General features: G+C 51.1%; 1 protein-coding gene across 1 annotated transcript in view; it reads left to right on the top strand.

Annotated features, from left to right (window-relative positions):
* Positions 1-17,908, top strand: part of LOC118233005 (probable G-protein coupled receptor 158) — a 69,804-nt gene extending 51,896 nt beyond the window's left edge. Inside the window, exons 6-11 of the mRNA XM_035428293.1 lie at positions 4,582-4,691; positions 9,023-9,261; positions 11,251-11,389; positions 14,508-14,613; positions 15,000-15,146; positions 15,724-17,908. Coding sequence (XP_035284184.1) covers positions 4,582-4,691; positions 9,023-9,261; positions 11,251-11,389; positions 14,508-14,613; positions 15,000-15,146; positions 15,724-17,634 — 2,652 coding nt within the window. The 3' untranslated portion in view covers positions 17,635-17,908. The remainder of the gene's footprint in view (positions 1-4,581; positions 4,692-9,022; positions 9,262-11,250; positions 11,390-14,507; positions 14,614-14,999; positions 15,147-15,723) is intronic.
* The last annotated feature ends 2,187 nt before the right edge of the window (positions 17,909-20,095 follow it).

The following is a 20,095-nucleotide window of genomic DNA, read 5'->3' as shown; positions in this document are numbered from 1 at the left end:
CTCACTGTTTCACGTCTTTGAAAGTATTTCAGAAGTAGAGAACAGAGAGGGAAGCTGAGTGGTTGACGCTGGATCGATGGGAGCAGGCCGAAAAGCCTGACCCTGAACGTGCGAGCGCTTCTTTAATCAATAAACTTTATTTATTTTTTTGCAGCTATTTATCCCGTCTGTTGTAACCCCTCGATTGGCCTGTCTGTGGGCGACAGCCGCCCTGGACACCCACATCAATATCAGGGTCGGCCTCTGTTATGGAAGCTTTTTGGATTGCAAGATTAATGGGATAGTTCACTTTCTGAGGTTTATTATTTTTTATTTTTTTCAGTTTTAGTGTCTTTTGAATTGGCTCAAAAGACGCTAAAATTGGCTTTGAATTGAGATGGGGTTTTGTGTGCGATGAAGGATGTCTTCTGATGACCGGGTGGCTTTACATTGGCTGCAGGGGAATTTTGGGGCTTCATGGTGAACAAAACCCCAGAACTTAAACTGTTGCTTTGTGGCCTGACAAACAATAACATCGAACATACCTGCACAAAAACGTCCATCTTAAACCAGCCTAAACCGGTCACGCTAGTTTTAGCTGTGTTTTGGACAGTTTTAGCTGGTCATCCGACTGTTCGCCAGCTGACCAGCCTATACAGTCCACCAGTTTGACCACCAGCTAACTTTGCCAGCTTAACCAGCTTTGACCCGCTAGAGACAAATTTTGACCCGCCGTGGACCAGCTATGACCAGCTGGAAGTTTCGTCCAGTTTATAATCCGAGCTGGTCTTAGCTGGACTTTTTGAGCAGGGGATGATTCTAACATCTAAGTTTTTTTTTTTTTAATTTTTTTTTTTTTTAACAAACATCTGAATTTTAAACAGTCTGAAATGGTGACAAAGAGAGTCACAGGGCGTGCTTCTTAAACCATAACACTTAAAGAATAGACTCCTGTGTGAACAAAGAAAAAGCTGAATAAAACATTTGAGGGAGTCCTTAACAAATCTTACACTGAAAAGAATGCAGTGTTGCCTGCTGCTGAATCAGGTCACAGCAACCTCCTCATGGTGAGAGCACTGCACCTATTATCACGTCACAACTCCACGTTCTGGGTTGTGAGAGAACTTTTTTCTCCCCAAGATATATATGCGTATGGATTAATGCATGCTACTGTGATCATTTTGCTTTGCACTTCTACCTTACACAGGGGATTTATGTACCTTATATTGCAAGTTATGACATTTCGTTTTTTTTTAAAGTAGAGACTACTCGATTCATTTAGTAAGTCTGGCTGTTTTACAATGTGCCCCCCCAACCCCCCCCCCCCCCCCACCCCCAAGCTGAACTCTCAGCTCATTTGTCACGAAACTTATGGTGCCCTGAAAAGGGGGAGAGCACTGTGTATAAAAGGTGCTGTAATTTCTACATACCCAAACCAAAATATATAAAACATAGACTTTAATCAGAGCTGAGGATCTGAACTTTAACCCCATGTGAATTGTTTGATTACAAATCTAAAATGGTGGAGTACAGAGCCAAATCAAAAAGAAAAAAAGTATTTGTCCCTAAGAATATGGCGCTCTACGTACGTATGTCTATGTATGTATGTATAGAGCAATATCATGTACCCCCCTGCCAACACCCCCTACCCCTGTCCCCTGGGCTGGCACAGCACGCCCCACACCCCCCCCCCCCCCTCCCCCCCCCCCCCCCCCCCCCCGCCTGTCTGGTTCAGTCAGTGCTCTCTGCTGCCCATCAGCCACAGATTCACAAGGCTGTGTTCACACGGAGAGGAGACATCTTTTCTGATATTGATGAATGTGTTATATTTTAGGGCGAGTGGTTATAGCCATGGAATATACTATACTGGACATGACGGCCTGGTAATTAGATTAACAAAAGTAAAATCAGCGTTTTCTGCCATGCATGGCTTACTTTTCATTTTGTTTTCTTTGTGTGTTGGCACTTATCCAGTGTCTGTTTGCTCCAAAGCCCAGCGGTTATTAGGGGTGACAGCAGCAATAATGAATTGTGTTTGCACTGCACCTTCTATCGATCTAAAATCACTTCACTGTGAAGTAGGACGTGAGTCTGAAAACACTTCACTGTGAAGGAGAGGGGACTCTAGAAGTGCTTACCTGTGAAGGAGAGGGGATTCTAGAAGTGCTTACCTGTGTAAGGTCGACCAGTGTTGTGTCTTTATGTGTTGCTCATAACTAATATGGATTGCATGTGTTTAGTGCCCTTCATTCCATAATCCCAACTCACTATAGACCAATGGGAGAAACACCTCAATCACCAGCACTGTGTAAAACCCACCCAGGCGATGAATGGCAGCCATTTTCACCAAAACTTTTTTTGTTTTGCTTTACTAATAAAATAATAATCAGTTGCTTCTGATGAATCGTGTTCTCGTGTGGTCCTCCAACTGCACCCTGCAATTCCAGCCAACTCGAACCACTGACCTGTAATACATATACTAATATAATACACTGTCATTGGCTGAATCTAGGCTGAACCAATCAAATTGAAGCTAACTAATCCGACAAACCGTGACTTCCCTCCCCCAGATACTGATGAAGACAGAGATCATCTGGGGTGAAAACCTGATGTGAATATCCCAGTAGAGAAATTTCATAAAGTATCTGGACCGCGGTGAAATTAATATACCGTATAACCGAACCCCATCTTAGATCGGGGAAAGAGAAACGAGCGAGCGAGCGGTAGCTCAGCGCTCCCCGGTATCAGGCTCGCGCGGAAGGAGCGCTCCCCTAATTTGCACGCTAACGAGCGCGCCGGAGAGGAGCGCCAGATGTTCGCCATGGCAACAGGAGGGCCCGGGCCGCAGATGTTCGGTGCGGTTTCTCGATCGCCGAGGACCGCTCCCCCCTAAGTTTTGTCGCTCGTCGTCAGAAGAAGAAAAACAAAACTCCGGATAAGAGAAATGGTTGGGAGCCTGTGTGGCGTGCTGCGTTTTATTTATTTATTTTTAATTTTTTCTGTTGGGCTTTTTTCAGCTTTATTGGACAGAACCGTGTAGAGAGACAGGAAGAGCAGGGGAAGAGAGAGGGAGAGATGTGCGACAAAGGGTCGTGCGGTCGGGACTCGAACCGCCGATGTCGCGGCTCCTAATGAGTGCGTGGACAGTGCCCTACAGGCTACGCCACGAGACAGCCCCCCCCCCCGTTCTGCCGCTTTTTTCAACGGGCTGGGATCACACCGCGGGCTCCGCAGACACGTTGGCCTTACAGAAACGGTGTACCTCACACCCCTGCTTTACCCCCCCCACCCCCCGACACAACACCATAACAAGTGCCTTTGATGCGTCGCCAGGGCAGCAGTGCAGGGACACCGCTCGCAGCGGTGCGGTGTGGTGCGGGGCGGGGCGGGGGGGGGGGTGGGGCGGGGTGCGGTGCGGGGTGCGGTGCAGGGCGGGGCGGTGTGGGGTGCGGTGCGGTGTGGGGTGGGGTGCGGTGTGCGGTGCGGTGTGGTGCGGTGTGGGGGGACGTTATCATACTGCAGCGTTATCGTTTGCTCAGTAACCGCTGCTAACGCAAGCAAGCGATGCGTCCCGCGTTATATTCACCGTAATTAATCCGCGAATAAATCCCTTTCGGCAAAGACGGCGACTCCGGGGAGCCGGTCCCAGGCCGCGCGCGAGGAGGGCGCTTCCTTTCGCGGAACTTTACCGCACACGATGGCGAACAAAGAAACTTTAATGCCTGGCTCAGCGGGTCTCCTCATGAATATGCATGTGTGCCGAGATGTTATCCACTCAGCTTTGGGGGAAAAAAAAAAAAAAGACTGAGGCTTGTGAACTTGTGAACTACAACACGATTTACATCACAAGCTTACTCAACACTTGTGCTGTGTCTTATTCTGAATGTGAAATTTTATAACCGTTTTTTGTAACTGCTCTTCCAACCCACTGCTTTTTTCAGCTGTTACAAAAATGTTTTTTTTTTTTACAGCGCATTAAGCTTGTGATGTGAATTGTACTGTAGTTCACTAGTGCAAAGCACCAGTCTTGAGTAAGTGTTCAGTCAGCTTGTGATGTGAATCGTATTGTAGAAAGCGCCAGTCTTGAGTAAGTGTTCAGTCAGCTTGTGATGTGAATCGTATTGTAGAAAGCGCCAGTCTTGAGTAAGTGCTGAGTGAGTTTGTGACGTTGTGAGCTGTGACTGTGTCCCTAATAGAGTCCCTGTGTGGTTCTCAGGTGGTTGTGCTCTGTGACTGTGTCCCTAACAGAGTCCCTGTGTGGTTCTCAGGTGGTTGTGCTCTGTGACTGTGTCCCTAACAGAGTCCCTGTGTGGTTCTCAGGTGGTTGTGCGCTGTGTCCCTAACAGAGTCCCTGTGTGGTTCTCAGGTGGTTGTGCGCTGTGACTGTGTTCCTAACACAGTCCCTGTGTGGTTCTCAGGTGGTTGTGCGCTGTGTCCCTAACAGAGTCCCTGTGTGGTTCTCAGGTGGTTGTGCGCTGTGTCCCTAACAGAGTCCCTGTGTGGTTCTCAGGTGGTTGTGCGCTGTGTCCCTAACAGAGTCCCTGTGTGGTTCTCAGGTGGTTGTGCGCTGTGTCCCTAACAGAGTCCCTGTGTGGTTCTCAGGTGGTGATCCTGTTCTTCGCCCCGAGCGTTTTTCGCTGCGTCCTCCTGCGATGGGTCCGGCTGCTGGGCTTCGCCGTCGTCTACGGGACGGTCATCCTCAAGCTGTACAGGTGCGTCACCTGTCCCCTGCGCCGCGTGCTAACCGGCCGTGTGCCTGTACAGGTGCGTCACCTGTCCCCTGCACCGCAGGCTAACAGAGCGTGTGCCTGTACAGGTGCGTCACCTGTCCCCTGCGCCGCAGGCTAACAGGGCGCCTGCCTGTACAGGTGCGTCACCTGTCCTCTGCACCGCAGGCTAACAGGCCGTGTGCCTGTACAGGTGCGTCACCTGTCCTCTGCGCCGCAGGCTAACAGGCCGTGTGCCTGTACAGGTGCGTCACCTGTCCCCTGCACCGCGGGCTAACAGGCCGTGTGCCTGTACAGGTGCGTCACCTGTCCCCTGCGCCGCTCTAACAGGCCGTGTGCCTGTACAGGTGCGTCACCTGTCCCCTGCGCCGCGCGCTAACCGGCCGTGTGCCTGTACAGGTGCATCACCTGTCCCCTGCACCGCGGGCTAACAGGCCGTGTGCCTGTACAGGTGCGTCACCTGTCCCCTGCGCCGCTCTAACAGGCCGTGTGCCTGTACAGGTGCGTCACCTGTCCCCTGCGCCGCGCGCTAACAGGGCGTGTGCCTGTACAGGTGCGTCACCTGTCCTCTGCGTCGCAGGCTAACAGAGCGTGTGCCTGTACAGGTGCGTCACCTGTCCCCTGCGCCGCAGGCTAACAGGCCGTGTGCCTGTACAGGTGCGTCACCTGTCCTCTGCGCCGCAGGCTAACAGGCCGTGTGCCTGTACAGGTGCGTCACCTGTCCTCTGCGCCGCAGGCTAACAGGCCGTGTGCCTGTACAGGTGCGTCACCTGTCCTCTGCGCCGCAGGCTAACAGGGCGTGTGCCTGTACAGGTGCGTCACCTGTCCCCTGCGCCTAACAGGCCGTGTGCCTGTACAGGTGCGTCACCTGTCCCCTGCACCGCGGGCTAACGGGCCGTGTGCCTGTACAGGTGCGTCACCTGTCCCCTGCACCGCAGGCTAACAGGCCGTGTGCCTGTACAGGTGCGTCACCTGTCCCCTGCCCCGCTCTAACAGGCCGTGTGCCTGTACAGGTGCGTCACCTGTCCCCTGCGCCTAACAGGCCGTGTGCCTGTACAGGTGCGTCACCTGTCCCCTGCGCCGCAGGCTAACAGGCCGTGTGCCTGTACAGGTGCGTCACCTGTCCCCTGCGCCTAACAGGCCGTGTGCCTGTACAGGTACGTCACCTGTCCCCTGCGCCGCAGGCTAACAGGGCGTGTGCCTGTACAGGTGCGTCACCTGTCCCCTGCGCCGCAGGCTAACAGGCCGTGTGCCTGTACAGGTGCGTCACCTGTCCCCTGCTCCGCAGGCTAACAGGGCGTGTGCCTGTCCAGACCCTGTGGAACCTGCGCTGGTGCAGGGTCGCCTCACAGCAAGAAGGTTCTGGATTCGAATCCCGATCCGGCCCTCTCTGTGTGGAGTTTGCGTGTTCTCCCCGAGTCCTCGTGGGTTTCCTCCAGGTACTACGGTTTCCATAAGAAAATAGGCTAATTGGAGACTCTAAATTGCCCATAGGTATGAGTGTGTGAGTGAATGCTGCGCGTGCCCTGCGATCGATTGGCAGCCTTTCGAGGGTGTATTCCTGCCTCTCACCCAATGCACGCTGGGATAGGCTCCAGTGACCCAGACCAGGATGAGCAGGTATACACCGACAATTATACCCATTTTACTAGGTAAGGAACTGAGCTTGTAACATAAAGGTTGCGGGTTTGATTCCACAGGTAGGACACTGCCGCTGTAGCCTTCAGCAAAGTACTTAACCTGCATTGCTTCAGTATATATCAGTTGTATAAATGGATGCAAATGCCATGAAAAAATGTTGTGTGTATCACTCTGGATATGTGCGTCTGCTAAATACATGTGATGTACAATGTGGCAGTGCTTATTCTGTGAAAGCTGAAACATGATATTGATAAAGTGATTTGACATTAAAACTAGGAGAACATCACTGTTAGGCACAACAGGATCCATCTGGGTTAGGAAAGCAAACCAAACAAAGGAATTAATCAAATCTCAGCTACAGAAAGACAACAGTGCGAGATTAACCAGTAAACACTGAAGGGAAATTGATTAGCAAAAGCTTGGATAAATAGAGGAGCATGTTCTAACACAAAGAGCTGAACGAATAAGTACCACACTTGCACTGCATGAAAAATGGAGTTTCTGGAAGATATCCAACCTGTTAAATTTGTGAAATTTGGGGTGTGGTCTGCGATCGGTGACTTATGTACTTGGATACTCCCTATGAATTAAAGGATTCTGCTGGTCCTTAAATTTTACGCCATGTCTGGTAACTTACGCAAAGTGTCTGAGTAAGAACACCTCTGCGCACAAAACTACGTCCCGTTTCTGACACAGACAGTTCGGTTTATGACGTTCACACGTGCCACATGCAGCGGATGTGGATGTTCGCACGCGTGACATTGCAGACCCCTTTCAGGAAAGACATGGGAACACAGTTTGGGTTTTAACTGCAGGCGGGAGGCAGGTCGGAACTCTGTCTTAGGCCCACGTGGCGATACGGTGATCGCGGTGACAGAAAATTTGGGGGGGGGGGTGGGGGGGGGGTGCAGCTAGGCGATGGATTAGATGGCAGTCGGAGAGGAGCGAGACCACCCCCCACCTCATAGATTGATCGCCCGAGTTAATTGCTCCTTTGCACCTGGCACCTCCTGGGAGATTCTCCGGGCCGTCTGCCCACCGAGTCAAACGCTCACAGGAAGTGAGGGGGAGCTGGGTAATGTAGTTCAGCGAGCTGGCCGTTTGGAGTCCTCTCCTCAGGGGACCAGCCAAAGACAGTGAAACCCAGGCAGCTTAGAGGGAGGGGCTTAGTGTGATTTTTAAGGGGGGGGCAATGTGGGGTAATTCCAGCCTGGACCAGAAAAGACTCCCTTATATCAGAATATGTGAGATATTACATTTTTTTTTAAAAAGCATTGTTAGGCCATTAGTCTAAGCTGTGACTCACACACACACATGCACCCACTTGCACAGACACTCATATAGACATTCACAGGTAGCAGTTCGTATGAGTACAATAAGGATCTAAAAAAGACATTTTCTTGTTGTCACACATTTATGTTCCCATCATAGAGCAACTTATTTTTTTGCTTACGCGCGCAGAACTGCTGTTATTACCTCTCTCTTTTGGAAGACTCGAGGGGGGGAATCCACAAAAGGACCGCTGTGCTCTTTGTGTCTGTTAAACCGTCGCAGCACCAGAAACGAATTGCAGATGATGCACTAAAGCACTGAATGGAATGTGCTTCCAGCTGCTACACCAGGGAAATCTGCAACGGTACTTCTTAAATAAAAGTGTGACGCATTATTGTACTTGTGAACTGTGGTCACTGCAAACTACTTGGTTATGCGATTTTGGATAAATACTTTAGTGAATCGGTCATTAATATGGCACGTTAATATGGTTTCAGGTTAAATGTCCTGTGTTAATTCAACTCTAGCAGATTTTATATGAGTCCACTCTGCCCATAGTATGTATAAACTCTCTATGAATTGATTTAACACTGAACATTTTACTCTGTAGTGTTCAGAGCTGTTGCATAATAACCAGCACAAACAGCATTTTATAAAGCTCTGGAATCCAAGTGCACTTTTGCCTCTAATTATCTGCTAGGTGTTTAAATAAGCATAGAAGCAATCTTTCTGGCACCTCCTCCACCCCCAGGAAACAGGGCTGACAGAGAGACTCATCACCTCATTAGGCAGATGAGTGAGTGGGGTCGAGTCGCACAAGAGATGCCTGAACCACCGGTGGGTTCGTAACCAGGGGCGATCCCACATTGATCCTAATACATAAAAAAATGGAGGACACATTACTTGAACTATAGTTGTAGATAACGCTTGTCCTGTTCTAGAATGTTCGGCAGGGTTTCACTGGGGCTGTTCTCATGAACAGGTACTCCAGTGAAAGTGTTCTGACTGGTGTGGTGTTCTGATCTGGAATGTTCCACAGGGTTCTGAAACATATTCTGCTCTGGAATGTTCCGCAGGGTTCTGAAGGTGTTCTGCTCTGGAATGTTCCGCATGGTTCTGAAGGTGTTCTGTTCTGGAATGTTCCACAAGGTTCTGAAGGTGTTCTGCTCTGGAATGTTCTGCAGTGTTCTGAAGGTGTTCTGCTTTGGAATGTTCTACAGGGTTCTGAAGGTGTTCTGCTCTGAAATGTTCTGCAGTGTTCTGAAACACGTTCTGCTCTGGAATGTTCCGCAGGGCTCTGAAACATGTTCTGCTCTGGAATGTTCTGCAGGGTTCTGAAGGTGTTCTGCTCTGGAATGTTCCGCAGGGCTCTGAAACACGTTCTGCTCTGGAATGTTCCGCAGGGTTCTGAAGGTGTTCTTGTCGCGCACGGCCCAGCGGATCCCCTACATGACCAGCTGCCGGGTGCTTCGCCTGCTGGTGGTCATCCTGCTGGTGGTGAGCTGGTTCCTGGTCGCCTGGACCCTGGCCGTGTGCCAGAACATGGGCCGGGACCTGTCCCCGATCACCGTGGGCGTCACCCAGGAGGGCCTGCAGTTCAGCCTCTGTCTGCTCGACCGCTGGGACTACATGATGGCCGTCGGTAAGCCACGCCCCCGCACACCTCCTCCAATCACAGACGCACCTGCACACCTCCTCCAATCGCACACTGTCGCCATGGACTCATCCTTTCTGCACACTTCCTTCAGTCACGGTGAAGCATTTGGGAGATCTTAATTTCACTTTTTTTTTTTTTTTTTCGTCTTCAAGGCAGAAGCAGTTATTGGTCCTGTGAGTTATTTTTTAAATCTCCCATAATTCTTGGCGCAGTTGTGAGTGAAGCAGATGGTGAAACAGAATGGGCTGTTCCTGTTGGACGTGGGGAGGGGGGGGGCTGTTTAAAGGGTTTGGGGGTGCTGGGGTGGGGGGCGCTTTTTAAATATAATAATGTAATAATAATGAAAACTGCCTGTCCATATTAGGACTGGAATACAGGACATATTCAGGATGTGGCATTCAGTGTGCCTCTAAAAGGGGGGGGGGGGGTTAGGGTTGGGGGGGGAGAGGGAGAGAGAGAGGGGACGTGCTGTAGAGTGAGAGAGGGAGTGAGAAAGAATGTGACAGAAAATGGGGTGTGAGAGGAAGAGAGAAAGAAAGAAGAGAGACAGAGAGGGAGAGAGAAGGAGCAAGGAGTTGGTGAGAAAGAGAGGAAGGGAGACTGTGAGTGAGAGAGAGGGAAGGAGTGAGAGATGGAGAGGCCGAAAGACAGGGAGTGGGAGAGAGAGGTGGAATGGGAGAGAAGGAGAGAGAAAGACAGTGTGTGGGAGAGAGAGGTGGAATGGGAGAGAAGGAGAGAGAAAGACGGAGTGGAAGAGAGGGTGTGGGAGAGAGAGGTGGAGTGGGAGAGGAGGAGAGAGGGAGGGAGGGAGTGAGAGAGAGGTGGAGTAGGAGATGAGGAGAGAGGGAGGGAGGGAGTGAGAGAGAGGTAGAGTAGGAGAGGAGGAGAGAGGGAGGGAGTGAGAGAGAAGTGGAGTGGGAGAGGAGGAGAGAGGGAGGGAGGTAGTGAGAGAGAGGTGGAGTGGGAGAGGAGGAGAGAGGGAGGGAGGTAGTGAGAGAGAGGTAGAGTGGGAGAGGAGGAGAGAGCATCTTCTCAGTTTGACAGGAGCAGTGATTCATTCTGACTAACACTCAGGGAGGGTGTGAGGGAGACTGCGGAGGGAAACTCAGCGGAAGTTCGCGGTGCTTTCCTGAGCAGAGTGTGACCTCAGGTGGGGGTGTGAGAGAGTCTCACACTGCACCCCCTCGCCTCCATTTTTAACCAGCCCTGGCAGCAGCCGTTTCTCCCAAAAATAGGCTTTGAGTTCAGCATTCCGTCGATAATTCTGTTGCGTTTGCTGCTCGTGTGACTTCACCTCGCTACATATTCCTGTTTCTGAAGTTTAGTGTGAAAATGAGGCATGATGGGAGATTGCCTTGACCCCCCAACACCCACCCCACCCCCCCCTACCCCCCCCCCCCCCCCCCCCCCCCCCCTCACCCCACCCTCTTATCATAGGTCCCCGTCCTCTATTGTACAGTTATAGAAGCATAACATAAAAATCACTACGATTCAGTCTCTTTCCCCTGGAGGCAGTACACACATTATTATGTGCACTATGTTTTGTGTATAATCCGTCATTTTGTGAATAATGTTGGCGTGAAACGGAGAGTTCCCCTTCCTGCTCTGGGGTGTGTTATCTCTGCTACGCTGTGAGGACTGTGTGTGTTTTTCTCCCTCACACAGCTGAGTTCCTCTTCCTGCTCTGGGGTGTGTTATCTCTGCTACGCTGTGAGGACTGTGTGTTTTTCCTCCCTCACACAGCTGAGTTCCTCTTCCTGCTCTGGGGTGTTATCTCTGCTACGTTGTGAGGACTGTGTGTGTTTTTCTCCCTCACACAGCTGAGTTCCCCTTCCTGCTCTGGGGTGTGTTATCTCTGCTACGTTGTGAGGACTGTGTGTGTTTTTCCCCCTCACACAGCTGAGTTCCTCTTCCTGCTCTGGGGTGTGTTATCTCTGCTACGTTGTGAGGACCCTGTTTTTCTCCCTCACACAGCTGAGTTCCTCTTCCTGCTCTGGGGCGTGTATCTCTGCTACGCTGTGAGGACCGTGCCGTCGGCGTTCCACGAGCCGCGCTACCTGGCCGTCGCCATCTACAACGAGCTGGTCATCTCCGCGGTATTCCACATCGTCAGGTGAGCAGGTCTGGGGGGGGGGGGGTATTAAATAACCAAGTTTTACTCAGCGCAGTTATCCAGCTAACTCAGTAATCCAGGGCCCTGTTTCACAAAGCTGGATTACTGAGTTAGCTGGATACCAACACCGAGCAAAACCCGGAGCAGCTCTTTTTACTACAGTCCATGTTCCAGATTTAGGAGGGTTCTGGGGTTTACAGTTGTCCAGTACTCCTGCTTCAAGAAATACCCCCCTGAAGTGGTTGATATGATGAAATGGTTGGTTTTCTCTGTACCAGTTACTCCAAACAGATAATCCACTCTTAGGTCTTTGGTGAAAGGTAGAGTTAGTCAGGAGGTAAGGGTTACCCCAGACCCAAACCCCCCCCCCCGAATAACAGGCCTAAGTGCTCTGTCCTTTCTCCAGTATAATACCAGCAATAACATGTCCCCCTTCCCTGCGTTAGTCAGCTAATGGTTAAAAAAATGCACTGCCCCCCCCCCCCACCCCTTCCCCCAGAAACAGCATAATTGGAATTTCTTCTGGTCGGAACAGTTGGGTAATGAGGCTTATCTCCCCCGCGCATATTTCCACACACACCTGAGACGTGTTCGGGGAGTTGGGGCGGTAGCGTTTGGTGTTTTAGCTGTGAATTCGTCTGTGGCTGTGTTCTTTAAATAGAGTCTGAGAGGCACCAAGGCTACAGATTCGGCGGCGATGCTCAAAAGCTCTTTTTTTTCTCTCTTTTCTTTTTTTTCCTTCTTTTTTGCGGCGGCAGAAGCATTTTATCATAGCCTACTTGCGACGTGACAGTATTCCCCACAGGAAGGATTTCTGTAGTCTCCTGCTCCTGCTTTTTTTTTTATTGTTGTGAAAATGTGAGCCTGTGAGTCTGCCTCTGGTTTTTTTTGAATGTCACAAAAGCAGAAGACCGCCTCTACAGGGCCATGGGCACGCCTCCTGGGACCGCTGCAGCTTAGTAACGTCACCGCCAACCGCTCCTCTCGGTACTAGATATTAGACCACCATGAACCGCTCCTTTTCATGGTACTAGATAGAAGACCACCATGAACCGCTCCTTTTCATGGTATTAAATATTAGACCACCATAAAGTGCTCCTTTTCATGGTACTAGATATTAGACCACCATGAACCGCTCCTTTTCATGGTACTAGATATTAGACCACCATGAACCGCTCCTTTTCATGGTACTAGACAGAAGACCCCACCATGAAGCACTCCTTTTCATGGTACTAGGTAGAAGACCACCATGACCCTCTCCTTCTCATGGTACTAGATAGAATACCTCCATGAACCACCATTGTTATGGTACTAGGTAGAAGACCACCATGAAGCACTCCTTTTAATGGTACTAGATAGAAGACCTCCATGGACTGTAGAGCCCTGGGGGAGGGAGGAAGAGGAACTGGAGGAGGGAAGAGAAATGAAGCAGGGGATCAAGAAGGAGAGAGAAAGCGAAAGTGAGAGTGATAGAAAGGGAGGTGAAGGAGAGAGGGAGTCAGAGCCCAAGAGAGAGAGAGGGGAAAAGAGGGGGAGACAGAAAAGGAAACATGTAAGGTTTTGATTGGAGCTGATTTGTTTTTCCTCATTAAAAAAAAACACTAAAGCATCTGGCCATTAATGTTCATTAAAAAGTAATTACAAGAGAAAAAAAAAAGATGATATTAAGTTTTTATATACTGTAGATACAGCAGTTACCACCTCTGGTGGTCAGAGAGCTGTTATGTTTAAAAAATAAAACCCCAATGACCTGCTCAATGCATGAGTGCAAAATAACTTATACTTCGTAGTGAAAGAATTGCAGGTGGGATGGTAGAAGGTAGACACCAGGTCTGTGTTGCTCCTTATGCACTCCAGGATACTGTATGACGTAATTCTCTACTGTACTGTCTTTGTTTACCACACTTCCTGTAGCTCCCTGTAGTGTTGGTCTAGTGTTTTTCCATCATTATTAAATGAAGACAAAATTTGAAGGAGCAGCAGGATCCAACTCCTTTACTCCTTGATTATTTTGTGTTATTTTAATTTACAATTTCTTGTTAAAGCCTTTGTGGAGTTTTTATTTTCAGCCTTTGCCCAGGCAGGGGTGGTGTGGAGTGGGGTGGGGGTAGAGTGGGGTGTGGGGGGAAGGGGCAGTTTTTCTTTTTGCCTGTAGGTAGTAAGATAGCGTCTCAGGTTGCTGAAATTGTCAGAAGTAATCTTGAGATCACAACATTATCTGGTCCTGGCTTCTTGCCAGACGCTCACTCTGGTTGGGCTCCATTGGTGGCGGTGATATACAGCAAACTAAAGTCCATTGTGTTCCGTCAGGTTTGATCTAATTGTGTTTTTCTTAAAAACGACTGCTTGCCACCGTTTTATTAAGTTTTTATTGACAATATTTTCACCCCTAATCCATCCATTTTCTGGCTGCTCTACCTACACTGATTGATGGCCTCAGCTCTACTGTGATTCATTTAATGTATCGTGAACATGTCAACCGCGTACGTTTTTCCGGACGAAAGCATCCATCAAACAAATAATTAAATAATGCGTATCCTCGCCATAAATTATAATTCTTCCAAATCTAAATTGATTTTTGTTGGATTAATGACGACACGTCTTCCCTCTCCATTAACCAAAAGGCTCAGCTTAATGTGAAACTCACTGAAAAATGAAAAGACGTGTAGTCCTGTCAGCCATTTTAATGACCCTGAGGTGGAGGGGCATCTCTTCAGTATCTATGGCAACCCAGGACTATGGGGGCATTTGTGAGAGTGCTATTCTGCTGCTCGTAACATCACCGCCTCACCGTCCGTCTCTGTTTGGACTTCTTGACATTTTCACTGAATTTACGGCATCAGCACTGTGTTAAATACGTCGCCTCTGTGGTGTGTGTACGCTGTGTTGTATCGTTGGCTATAATCGTATTTTATCGGCTGATACCAGCTATCTCGGCCAATTTAAGCTATTTAGACTATTATCGGCCATAATACGATACAACCTCTTTATTACTGTGCATTTAACATGGCGGTAAGGGTTGTTATTTGACTGCTCGCTGCTGATTGGCTGCTCGTAACGTGGTGATAAGGGTTGTGTTTGACTGCTCGCTGCTGATTGGCTGCTCTCCCACCCCAAGGTTCACTCTGGCTCCTGCCCTGCACCCTGATTGGATGCTCATGCTGATCTTCGGCCACACCCACCTGACGGTCACCGTCACTCTGGGGCTCCTGCTCATTCCCAAGGTAAATAATAACAAAAATACCAATAATAATAATAATAATAATAATACCACACAGCTCAAGTGCAGAAGATGGTGGTAATGGGGACAGCATACCTCCTGTGGAAAGTTTTGGAGTAAAACCGTTTTGTCCGTGGTTGGGACACAGTTAATCCAAATGCTGTATGAAAGTATATATATCATTATTATTATTATTATTATTATTATTAATAATAATAATAATAATAATAATTATTATTATTATAATTATAATAATAGTAATAAAAATAATAAGAAGAAGAAGAAGAAGAAGAATAGTAATAATAATAATAGTAATAGTAATAATAATAATGATAGTAATAGTAATAATAATAATAATGATTGTAATAATAATAATCATGTCCTCCTCAGTTCTTGTTCACGGCGACGCACACACGTGATGACCTCGCCACGGAGGCCTACGAAGAGGAGCTGGACATGGGCCGGTCCGGGTCCTACCTGAACAGCAGCATAACGTCCGCCTGGAGCGAGCACAGTCTGGACCCCGAGGACATCCGGGTGGGTGCTGGTCGCGTCCCGATCCCCCGTTTAGTGCAAGGCTCCTCAGCTCCGGGGCCAGGGGCCAGATGTGGCCTGCTGTGAACTTACTCCTGGCCACTTTAAATTGTCGAGAAGGACAAAAAAAGCATTTATATTTCAAATGCCATTTAGATACTGGTAATACATAGTCATGTACATGGGGAGACAGTGTAGTATAACAGGTAAAGAGCTGGTCTTGCAACCTAAAGGTCATAGATTTGATTCCCAGGTACAGCACTGCCGTTGTACCCTTGAGCAAGGTACTGGAGACATAACCAAAACATAACAAAAGACAAAACCAAAATGCACAGTCGTAGGAAAGAAGGAATTTTGCTGGAAGTATTGGTGACAATCATCAGTTCTTTAAAAATCTTTCAATTCAATAACCTTGGGTGTGCATTCCTTAATTTCACATGTAGCTGACAGGTTTTGCGCAGTCCTCGCTAAATAAACAGACAAATAAAATAAATGCTGTCAAAATGCTGATTTTATTCACCCCCTGTTTGGCCTGTTGTGTTTGTGCTTGTGTTCGCGACCCCCCCCCCCCCCCCAAAAGGAGGAGCTGAAGAAGCTGTACTCCCAGCTGGAGATCTACAAGCGGAAGAAGATGCTGGCCAACAACCCCCACCTGCAGAAGAAACGGAGCTCCAAGAAGGGCCTGGGGCGCTCGCTCATGCGCCGGATCACCGAGATCCCCGAAACGATGAGCCGCCAGTGCGGCCGGGACGACAAGGGGGACCACCACCACCACCAGGGGGAGCACGGGGGCACCCGAAACAGCATCTGCACCCTGCGCAGGAACCCCTTCGACCCGTCCCACGCCTCCAAGCACAAGGTCTTCTCCCTGCACAAGTCCCACAGCAGCTACGACCACCACGCGCTCGAGCAGGGCGAGGCCGAGGGCAAGATGGCCGCCGCCACCGACGGCAAGATGGCCGCCGATGGGAGGGCGGAGGGCTCCGACGCCGCCGCCGCCGCCGCCGCCGCCGCCGCCGCAAACTCTCTGCCGGACGCCCCGGCGGGGCAGAGGAAGGGGGGCGGCGGGGCCGAGGAGAAGGCCTCGGAGGGGGGGTCGGCGGAGTCCGTGCCCCTGGTGTGCAAGTCGGCCAGCGCCCACAACCTGACCGCCGATAAGAAGCCGGCGCACCTGCGCACCTCCGTGCTGCAGAAGTCCCTCAGCGTCATCGCCAGCGCCCGCGAGAGGACCCTGGGCCTCACGGGGCGCATCCACGGGGGCGGGGACGACGGCAAGAGGGGCCACCACCACCCCCGGGGGGCGAGGGACGGCGGCGGCGGCGGGAAGGGGCGCCCGGAGGCCGGCGGGAAGCCCGAGCAGGAGCAGGAGCGGGAGCGGGAGCCGGAGCAGCGCTACCCCAAAATGAGCGTGAGCCAGTCGGTGGAGTACAGGCGCACGGCGGCGAAGGCAGGCATCATGAGGCAGCAGGTGAGCGGCAGCCAGCCGTCCATCTGCTCCGAGCCGGGCCGCGCCAAGGACCTGTACGACCTGTCGGAGGTGTGCCCCTGGGAGGCCGAGGCCCCGCCCCCCACGCCGCCGCCGCCGCCGTCCGACGGGCGGGCGCAGAAGCACGTGTCCATCGCCCCCGCCGAGACCACCGTGGTCCACGGGACCGCCCTCAGGGGACGGGGGGCGCCGCCCAAACAGAGGGGTCCCGACCGCCAGCGTCCGGCGGGGGAGCGGCTCGCCGTCTGCCACTGGGAGGAGGAAGAGGAGGAGGAGGAGGGGGAGGAGGAGGGGGCCGGGCCTCAGGCGGCCCGTAACCGCGGCGACAGGACGCCGCAGAGGCCCGAGATGCGCCTTTGGGGCGCCGGGGGGGACCCCCCGTCGGCGGGGCGGGAGGCGGGGCTGTCCCCCGACCGGAGCAGGCGGAAGAAGAGCGTGACCCCCACCGAGGGGGGGGGCAAGGAGAAGGTCCTGCACTCGGACCACTCCCAGTCCACCGGCAGCCTGCTGCACCCCCCCGGCCTGCGCGCCGACATCTGCCCCTGGGACTACGACACCCCGCCCTCCTCCCCCAGCACCCCCCGCGCCAGGGACTCCGCCCGCTCCAAGAAGAAGGGCGGGGCTTCCGCCAAGACCTCCTCGGAGAAGGAGAGGGGGAAGGACGAGGGGAGGCGCAGGTCCAAGAGCAAGGAGAAGGGCTCCTCCGGCCGGTCCTCGGAGAAACGCCGCGTCAGCCAGTCCAAGATGGCCGACGGCTGCCCCTGCGACGGAGTGGGCGGAGCCGAGCGGCGGAAGAGCTCCGGGGGCGAGCCGGGGGCGGGCCACGGCAGGCTGGCCGAAATCTGCCCCAGGGGGGACCTACAGGGCGCGGCCGAGGGCAAGAGTGCCTCGGCGGCCAATCGCAGCTCGCCGGGGCTGAAGGCAGCGGCGGTGCCGGCCAACGCTAAAATGGCGGACGTTTGTCCGTGGGACTTCGATGACAAAATGTTGGGGGAAAACGCATGACACTTCATCAGATGATTCGGTTTTGACCACATACATTTTTATATAAACATGGTACGAAATCCCTAAAAATATGTATGGTAACTGATATTAAAACTTCAATGTTACTTGTTGGAAAAGAAAAGAAGACACACGTTTTGCACAAGTTGCCTTTTTTCTTTAATCTTTAATCTTTCCCCTGCGATCTGGAGAAAACCAAGAAGCTGAATCATCGTGAAAATAAGCATTCCAGATTCCTACTAAGGATTTAGCGAAATTGAGAAGGTCGGTCGTTATTTAAAAAAAACAATTATGCAACTCTTAGTCACTTTATCTACAGCGAGGGGATATATCAACAGATTTGTCGAGTGCAGTGCACACACATCTGGCACATTTTTAAAAAATCTAGTTTTGTTTTTAGACTCTACACTACATTGCCACACATAGGAGTCAGTCACACACACAGGGCAGACAGTGTGCGGTACTGTGTGCGGTGCCGGTGTGCGGTACTGTGTGCGGTTCTGTGTACGGTTCTGTGTGTGGTACTGTGTGTGGTGCCGGTGTGCGGTACTGTGTGCGGTGCCGGTGTGCGGTGCGGTGTGCGGTACTGTGTGCGGTTCTGTGTGCGGTGCCGGTGTGCGGTACTGTGTGCGGTGCGGTGTGCGGTACTGTGTGCGGTGCTGGTGTGCGGTACTGTGTGCGGTGCCGGTGTGCGGTTCTGTGTGCGGTGCCGGTGTGCAGTTCTGTGTGCGGTGCTGGTGTGCGGTACTGTGTGCGGTTCTGTGTGTGGTGCCGGTGTGCGGTGCTGTGTGCGGTATTGTGTGCGGTTCTGTGTGCGGTGCCGGTGTGCGGTACTGTGTGCGGTGCCGGTGTGCAGTACTGTGTGCGGTGCCGGTGTGCGGTACTGTGTGCGGTGCCGGTGTGTGCAGTGCCGGTCGTGCGCTAGCCGGATGGGAAAATTAGCGGACGCCTTAACGCGGTGGTCTCTATGGATACGAACACCGCGCGGAGGCCGAACGGGCGTCTTGCACGCCTCGAAATAAACAAAAAAAGAGACGGCACACCGGCGAGCGAACGCGGCGTTTCCTGTTCCTGTTCTAGAGCATGCGGGGAGGAGCAGGCGGAGTTCAGAATTCCCAAAAATAAAACAGCGACGACGACGACAGGAGAAAAATAAATAAATAAATAAATAAATGGAGGTGAAGAAAGCGGTTGGCTGCGCTGTGGCTCTCAGACGATGATAGCGAGGGTCGGCCGGATCCCGTCGCTCCGGGATTCCTCACCATTCCTCTCACGTTCTGCACATCTTTGCATGTTTCTGGAGTTTAAAAAAGAAAATCTTAGGGGGTGGGGGCGGGTAGGGAGGGGAGGGGAGGGGTGGGGTGGGGTGGGGGGGTCCTATCTTATCAATGCACTTTGATGGTTTCATCTGACAGGTGTGCGGTGTGAAATCGGTCGGTACTTTGCTGCAGCTTTGCTTTCCCCAGCCCTGGTCCTGGAGCATCCGCGTGCATGCTGAGGTTTCGAGATTATTAGGTTATTGAAATACGCTCGTTCCATAATTATGTGCTTAAACAGACCAGCGCATTAGTGTTCCTTTGGCTCATTACCGTTCTCTTTGTTCTAGAACCCTTCGTTTTTCCCACACAGGGTTTTAATTTCAGCGACCAGGTGTCCACTCTTATTAATTAAGCATTAAGGACTCGCGTCAGCTGTGGGGCCGTCGATGAGCTTGATCAATACGAGGTGCACCTGCTTCCAGGAGGAATGATCTGCCACCAGCACACTGCACACCACGAAGGCATCCATTGTCTGAGAAATCGATCCAGCCGAGTCCTCTTCGGGAGTATTCAGTCTTTGTTAAACGGGCATCTGTCTCTGGCATAACGTGCCATTAAGAGAGGTTCATCCTCCCTCGTTAGACATTAATCGCCTGTAATTAAAGGCAATTATTAGCTATTGATCATTGAGGGATTGCAATTAAGGCTTGGAGAGACACCAGCGTTCACAGGGGCGCTCTTGGACCAGGGCTGAGGGCCGCTGCTCTTTCACAAGCGAGAATGTTGCCAAAGGATTGGTCGCGCCTGTGGAGGTGAGACACCATTGCTGATCTCTTTCCTTCTTTCTTTCTTTCTTTCTTTCTTTCTTTCTTTCTACAGAAAGATGTGTTCTGCTGTTCAGTATCCAACAGTCAGAACTCGTTTTTAAAAAAATATGTTTACATGTTTACATTACATACACACGTATAAATATTTACATATAACATGAACAGACTCATGTCAGTACATTCATGTGTGTGTGCAAACACAGCCAGTCTTTGACAAGTAGGACGCATTTGACATTTTTACCGTTTGTTTTTCTCTGCATCCAAAACAAAAAAGCTATTTTCTGTGACGGCTTCTCTTTTTTTTTGAGGGACAAGGAATTAACAGTACAATCAAAATGCCAAATTTCCATTTGTCCTCTCAAAATTAATGTTCGCGTC

The sequence above is a fragment of the Anguilla anguilla genome, chromosome 8 (genome assembly GCF_013347855.1).
Source record: "Anguilla anguilla isolate fAngAng1 chromosome 8, fAngAng1.pri, whole genome shotgun sequence".
Taxonomy (NCBI): domain Eukaryota; kingdom Metazoa; phylum Chordata; class Actinopteri; order Anguilliformes; family Anguillidae; genus Anguilla; species Anguilla anguilla.
Note: the sequence above shows the minus strand (reverse complement) of the source record. Positions and strands in the feature narration are given on the sequence as shown.